General features: G+C 39.4%; 1 protein-coding gene across 1 annotated transcript; it reads left to right on the top strand.

Moving 5' to 3' along the window:
• The first annotated feature begins 3901 nt into the window (after positions 1–3901).
• On the top strand, positions 3902–7365 carry LOC133884270 (uncharacterized). Its single transcript, XM_062323619.1, has 5 exons — positions 3902–4137; positions 4295–4417; positions 4537–5378; positions 5459–7030; positions 7121–7365. The coding sequence occupies exons 2-4, from the start codon at positions 4405–4407 to the stop codon at positions 7025–7027; spliced, it is 2424 nt and encodes an 807-aa protein (XP_062179603.1). The 5' UTR covers positions 3902–4137; positions 4295–4404; the 3' UTR covers positions 7028–7030; positions 7121–7365.
• The last annotated feature ends 717 nt before the right edge of the window (positions 7366–8082 follow it).

The following is an 8082-nucleotide window of genomic DNA, read 5'->3' on the forward strand; positions in this document are numbered from 1 at the left end:
TAATGAGAATATACAATATCTACTTTTTGACTCTCGGTTTGCTAGATCCATTTGGAGATTAGTCCAAATTGCTCACCGGTCACCCATCGAGTTCTATTCCTAATATGCTTATTGATTGACTTTTGGGTACGGGAAAAAATAAAAACAAAAGTATCTTGGTGCGGCAGCGGCTTTATATTGAGCTATCTGGCTTTTATCAAAATAATATTTTTTTTTAAAGCGAACCAGACTATTTTTATGCAGGCTATTTTTAGGAAAACCTGGGCATTGCTTCAGCATGAGGAGGAAAGAAAAAGACCTGCGCAGTATGCCTCTCATTGGATGTCATTGCCATGGAGCTATCTGCGAAGCACGGGTGGAAAATTAAATAATAGACTTTGTCATGCATAATTTATCCATTTATGTATTGGTTTATTTTCCTCTGAACACAGCTTAGCTTGTTGCTGAAATTTGCAATAAGAACCGGGCTGCGTGCATTACAAAATGTTGAGGCCAAATTTTCTAACAAAATTAATAAACAATCGGTGCTCTCTCCACCGGAACATCTCAATGCCTCGTCGATTGCCTGCGTTGGCGCTCAAGGTCCCCCAGGTGAGGTGAGCACAACAGATTCGTCTTTCTGCAACATGCTTCTGAAACCAATAGATCCAGATTGTGCATTCACATCATTGGTATGCATTGCAGCGCAAAAAATAATAGTCCCGAGAAACCCTGCTTCATGTGATTTCGTTGCCCGCTCGAGCTAGCCGTACGCAACTATCGCTGATGCATTCATAATCAAGTGGTCATGGCTTTCAACAAGGACTTCAATAGTTCTACCATATGATGTGGACATACTAGCTAGCGACATGATTTGTTGTTGGAGCAATAGAGCCCAAGCCCAATGCACGCCCAACGTCCAGGTACCTCCTCCATTGTACCATTAGAGAGTTTTTAATTCACCTTGGTTGTTTGATATCCAGATTTCCCTGCTTGATCTGTTGTTTTTTCTCCCCCAAATTTTAAACTGCAGTCTGAAAAAAACTTGTCTTAATCTTTGCCACAGTATTTATATAACTATGTTTTTATGTGATTGACTAATTAGATCGATTAATCAAGTTAATGCAAGTTAAGTGTGGTGTCAATTTTATAACCCCATATTCATAACTTCCAAGATTTCATCCTTTTTGTATGAAAAAGGTATGAATGGTGTCAAAACACCATAGTAATTAATCCTTGGAAAAATATCCAGGGGAAAGGAATAATTCTACCAATTCTCACCGTTGTCAACAAAAAACAAGAATTAACGATGTAGCAATAGACGATGCAGCAATTGGGTAATGAGGATTCTCTTAAAGATTAGAATTACCCAACAAACACAACTGGATCTAGCTAGCCATGCAATTGCGATGGCTATTCAGCTAGTTTTTATAATTGAGCATATCCCTTAAGTAAATCACTATTAGAGAAAATGATTTGTACAGACGGTTCGAAAACCTCGTGCAGGACGTTTTTTCAAACCGTCTATAAAAAAGAGTTTGTACAAATTTGATTTGTACAAACAATTTTTGAACGGTCCATACAAATCGTTAGTACATACGGTTCTATACTGGAATCATCTGCACTAATCATTTGTACAAACTGTTCTAAAAACATTAGAACAGTTTGTACAAATGATTAGTACAGACGGTTCCAATTTAGAACCGTATGTACTAAGACAAAAAACACAAAAAAAAATTGTGATCCATACTTTGATAATTGACTGAATACTATACATGCACGAACTACAGAGATAAAAGATGAAATATGTAAAACCACACTAGTTTTTTACACCTCTGTATGATTCTCGAATATTGCCAAAGTCAGATAAACATGCTAATATGACATTGCTGCATAGACTTGACGCATCCATTGCATGATCTGCTCTCTGTTAGCTGAGGTCATCAACTGCAAAAGAACATTAACAGACTTGGTTTATAATACTATAATAGCAAGATCTACAATTTTCATCTACATTGCTTCAAGAAAGTGGAAATCAGCCTCATCAAAGCAGCCAATAGAATGTGCATATTGTCCCCTCAACATTTCAATGGTGCTTTCAGAACCTTGGAGAATTGTTGGGAAATGAGTAAATCAGTTTTTCATCTGCCCTAAAGCCTACAGAAAGGTGACCAATTGAAAGGAAAAGGGTTAGCTAACAACCAGAAGATCATTAGACCATTGTGAGCTATCACGCTGAATAAAATCTGATTACATCAAATCTATAATATACAGACGATATAAATTTGGCAAACCTATCGTGCAATATATGTGCAATAAATTAATTGGCACTAAGATATGTTCATGAGAAATGGACAAGTAGCTTTAAAAGACACAATACAATACTGATTCATCAAATATGACTGCAACATAGGCAACCAAATAAGGATCTTCTAAGTTACATCATGAAGGTGTGGAACCTAAATAATCTCATATTACTGAAAAATAGAGGAACAAAAAAATTTCATACCCAGATGGCAGATAAGAAATGAATCACTGATACCACAAAAAAATTTCATACCCAGATGGAGATTTAATTAGGTCCGGACAGGGAGTTACCTTGTTATCTATAGTTACCTCCAGTTGTATGTGCATAATAGATATTGTAATAATGGGAGAGGAAGGCAGGGGCGTTGCTCTTACCCAGTTCAGTCAGATAAGCTGCATATGTTGATCCAGAAGTGCTCGGCTCTGGAATTGCAATCCCTTGTTCTCTGAACCACTCCAAATCTTTTGCAATGCTCTCTGAACGCTCCAAACCATTTTTCCTGAAGTAAACATCTGAATGAACATTAAAATTAATAATATGTGGCTAATTAGATTCCATTTCTGTTTCATTTATTTGACATTTTTTTCCTCAGAAGCTAAAGCCAGATTGCAATACCAATACTGTAAGCTGCAAGCCTTCCACTTATGTACTAAAATGTTTGTAAGAGCCATATACAACTTATTGCAATTCTAAATACCTAATTGAGGTGTTTGACAGACAAAGGCAGCACTTCTGTTGGTTCATGATGTTAAAATTTGTTTTCAAACAACATTTTTCTTTGCGAGATTAAAACAAGATATTTGACTAAAATATGTGCAGAGTGCACAGATCTTCATGGAGTAACACCTTCAACTTAGTTCTTTCGAAGCATCCTAAAGATAGTATCTTTCGAAGCACACTATGAAACTTGAGTAAAAAAGAGTGAACTGCATGATAGTCACTACATGCCCAACATATGAACATATGTCTCATTGCGTTGCTCAGAATGCATCCTACACCATTTGTCAGTGAACACACACCGACATAGAATTATAGAAATGTATTCACATCTCAATTAACCATCCAAACTTATCACCATGGCATTTCTATCATCAAGATCTGCCCCCAAACATACCCTATCATGTATTCTCGTCGCCATCCTACCATATGCCAAAATCTAACAGAAGAAATTGCACTCGAAGACCAAAATTCCAATTGCATAAATCATGCTGTCGCTCTCAAGAAACACGAAAATTAGGCCAGACAATCTTATAATTAACCAAAACATTAGTACTAGCAGAGAATGGAAAACCCAAATCGTGATTTCTGAGATAGGAAGCAACACATCCGGATCTAGGTGGAACCCGCAAGATCTAGGTGTGGGAAACCCCAAATTGAGCCCGCTACAGCGCAAATCTAGGCGGAACTCAACGGATCAGAGCGAGGGGGAGGGGGAACTCACTAAAGCCGTCCTTGTAGGCAGGGGCGGATCCAACGTTCAAGCAGTGGTGTCACAGGACACCAATGACTTTCGGTTCAGTCCAAGTACCCTTTCTATTTTACAGTTAGTGACACCAGCATGTACAATCTTGTGACACCAGCGATCCCACGAAAACAACCATAATTTATTAATTGGCCCATTAGTTCCTCAGCACGTGAGTTGCTTTCAGGTCTGGTTGCTTTGGCTAAATCAGCTAGCCCATGTGGAGAGCAGGTTGGCAGCCCAAAACTAAGCATCTCAGCCCATTTGTCCCTGAGTTGCTCTTTGCAGCCTATTTGCCTTTCACGTCAGGTCTCAGCGTCTCTGTTTCTGGACGAAGACGCATAGCGCCGTAGCGGCACAAGCAAACCGAGCAGCTAGGAGCAATCAGGTGAGGGTCTTTTTGCCCTAACCCACCGAAATCCCCAATTCCTCATCTGATTTGCATATGGATTTTGATCCCTCCTACCTGCCGAGGCAGCCAAGCGGGCCACCCGATTAATTTACTTAATCTCGAAGTAATCTCTAATAAATCAATAATCTCTTAGGATTTGGGACTGGGGATTTCTGGAGATTTTGAGGCTGTTCTTCGTTGGTGACCTGGTGTATAGCAGGCTAGGCTGTTGGTCATTGGAGCAGGCGGAGCTCCTAATCAACGATGTCAGGTTCCGGTAAGAAAAGTAGTGGTGCTGCTTTTTACTTGTGCATATCAGCATATATGTATTACAGTATTAGTGTATGTAGTAACTTTTGTTTACTACTTTACAATTTAATTTCTCCAAATGGACAGGTAGTATGAACATGATGGAACGATTCTTAAAAAGAAAATTACCACCTGCTAGTGATGAAGGGACTTCACGTGCAAATCGAGTTGTATCAAACATCAATGTTACTACTCATTCTTCTTTAATATTGTCGCCAAAAGATGTAAATTTAGATGAGCTGCCTTATGATCCGGCTGATCGAAAGAGAATCAAAGAATATCCTAGCCTTAAGCTACAAGATCAGATAAGGAGAAGATATTTGATCAAAGGTCCTTACCGACCACAACCTGGATTCAATTATCCGCAAACACTCATAGTAGGCAAGCCACGGCGGTTTAACCCTGAATGGTTTGAAGAATATGATTGGCTAGAGTATAGTGAGAAGGTGGATAAAGCTTTTTGCTTATACTGCTACTTGTTTAGAGATTGTATTGAAGGTCAAGCTGGAAATGATGCATTTGTTACAAAAGGTTTCTCTTATTGGAACAAGAAAAAAAGATTAGACACTCATGTAGGCGGATTAACTAGTTTTCATAATGCGGCAGTGAAAAGATGCAACAATTTTTTAAAACCAAGCCAATCAATTGTTGTTGGTTTCAACAAGCAGAGTGATGTTGCAAAAGATGAGTATTTTACTCGACTAAGTACTTCCATAAATGCTACTAGGTTCTTGTTGCATCAAGGATTAGCTTTTCGTGGTCATGATGAGTCAGAAGATTCTAAGAATAGGGGGAATTTTCTAGAGTTGGTGAAGCTTTTAGCAGAGCAAAATGAAAAAATTAAGAAGGTTGTGCTAAGAAATGCTCCAGAAAATCATCAAATGGTGGCTCCAGCAATACAGAAGGACATTGTTCAATGCTTTGCAGAGGTAATAGTGGTTCATTTATTATTTTGTTTTATGAATTATGTTTCGGCTCTCAAGAATGATCAATAATGTGTTATGTGCAGGTCATAGTGAATTCTATCATCGAAGAGATTGGTGGTGATGTGTTTTGCTTGTTGGTTGATGAGTCTGCGGATGTTTTAGACAAGGAACAAATGGCTGTGGTTTTACGGTACGTCGACAAATGTGGAGTGCTCAAAGAAAGACTCATTAGTGTTGTTCATGTTAATGAGACAACATCTTTATGTCTCAAATCTAACATCGATCAATTATTTACCGAGTATAAATTGAGCTGGAAACAAGTCAGAGGCCAAGGTTATGATGGAGCAAGCAACATGAGAGGTGAGTTCAATGGTTTAAGAGCTCTGATCATGAGAGAGAATAGGTCAGCATTCTATGTCCATTGTTTTGCTCACCAGCTTCAGTTAGTCATAGTAGCAGTAGCTAAAAAAAATGATGATATTAGTGACTTCTTTGACATGATATCTCTTCTTCTTAACGTGGTTGGAGCTTCTTGCAAACGGAAAGACATGATACGGGAAACTCAACAAGAGAGAGTAAAGAAAGCAGTAGGTGGTGGACAGATTTGTAGTGGAACAGGATTGAACCAGGAGCAATCACTTCAAAGACCTGGAGACACTCGGTGGTGTTCCCATTATAAGACTCTTAAGAGTCTTAACAGCTTGTTTCCATCTGTTATTGATGTGCTCCAATATGTGGAAAAAGATGGCCCAAATGATACGAAGAGACGTCAAGCCCGTGGAATTATAGATTATCTTCAGGATTTTGATTTTGTGTTTCATTTGCACCTGATGTTGATGATCTTGGGATATGCAAATGCTCTATCACTTTGTTTACAGAGGAAAGATCAAGATATATTGGAGGCCATGTTGGAGGTGAAGTCAACCAAACAGAAATTTCAGGAGATTAGAGATGATGGTTGGGAATCTTTATTGGAGAAAGTATATTCCTTTTGCGAAGAGCATGGTATTTCTAAGTTAGATATGGAAGAAGAGTATGTTGATCGTCATAAACCAAGGAAAAAGTCGAACCACACTAATTACCAACACTATAGATGGGATTGTTTCAACCCTGTTGTTGACTTGCTACTTGCCGAGTTCAATGACCGCTTCAATGAAACAAATTCTAACTTGCTTTCTTACATGGCTGCTTTCAATCCCAAGGATTCTTTTGGTGAGTTCAAATTGGAGAGCTTAATGGAATTAGCTAAGCTCTATCCTGATGATTTTAGTTCTATTCAACTTACGAACCTTGCTCATGAGCTTCAGATTTACATTGACAATGTACAAGCTGATGAAAGATTTTCCAACTTGAACACCATTACCGAACTTGCTAAATTGATGGTGGATACAAAGAAGCATCTTGCTTTTCCTTTGGTCTATCGACTTTTAAAGCTAGTACTTGTTTTGCCTGTTGCCACCGCATCAGTGGAGAGGTGCTTTTCGGCAATGAAAATTGTGAAGACGATACTACGTAATCGTATTGGTAACAAGTTTATGAATCATTGCATTATTTGCTTTGTCGAGCCTGCCTTTCTAGCTACAATCCCAAATGATATTGTCATAGATCACTTTCAGAAGATGGAAGATCGTAATCGTAAAATGCTTCTATAAGAGGTAAGCACCAGCCAAAATAACATTTTTAAAGTTTAGTAGTGCTGTTAAATATAAATTGTTATAACATGTCATATTCCTCATTGTTTTCAGGTTACTTCATATATCAGCAGTGATGCCAGTTTTTGAGCTTTGGACCTTATAGTTATCTGATTATATCTACATTGCTTAATTATCGGATGTCTGAATTATTACACTGAGTTTATCTAAATTGGTAGGTTTCCTTAACTTTATTACTTAGTACTTACCATTGATTTATTATACTTTCCCTACGTATTGTTAGTTCACTAGAAGTCATATTCGTTGTTGAGAGTTGATGGTGACACCATCGAACTAAAATCCTGGATCCGCCCCTGCTTGTAGGTGATCAACAGCACATTGCGGTCCTCCATGGAGAGCTTGTCCCTGCCGCCGGCCATGCGCCACACGCTCCATGAACTCCACCATTTCCTTGTACCTCTCTAGGGGAAACAAGTGGGGAAACAAATGTGTGCACGAAGAGGTTAGCTTCACAGGCAAGGCAAGGAGGAAGAGAAGCTAGGGGAGAAGGAATGGAGTCGCGACCATGGTAGGAGATGGCCGAATCTCCTTCTTCGGCGGTGGCTTAGGGTCGAGGTGATGGCATCGGGAGGAGGTGGTGGCATGAGGTTAAAAGGCAACAACCCTAGGTGATGGCATCGAGAGGAGGGTGGTGGCGTAAGGCAAGGAGGAAGAGAAGCTAGGGGAGAAGGAATGGAGTCGCGACCATGGTAGGAGATGGCCGAATCTCCTTCTTCGGCGGTGGCGGAGGGTCGAGGTGATGGCATCGAGAGGAGGTGGTGGCATGAGGTTAAAAGGCAACAACCCTAGGTGATGGCATCGAGGAGGGTGGTGGCGTGAGGTTAAAAGCCCTTTCTATAGTGTGATGGGATTTCGGTGGTTTAATCAGGCCAAATTTAGGTTTTGATGGGCTATAATAGTAGAGACGGTTTCAAGTTTGAAATCGTCTGTACTTACTATCAGTACAAACATCTTCGGTTTGGAATCGTCTGTACTTACAGATGATTCCAAACTAA

Source organism: Phragmites australis, chromosome 11, assembly GCF_958298935.1.
Source record: "Phragmites australis chromosome 11, lpPhrAust1.1, whole genome shotgun sequence".
Classification (NCBI taxonomy): Eukaryota; Viridiplantae; Streptophyta; class Magnoliopsida; order Poales; family Poaceae; genus Phragmites; species Phragmites australis.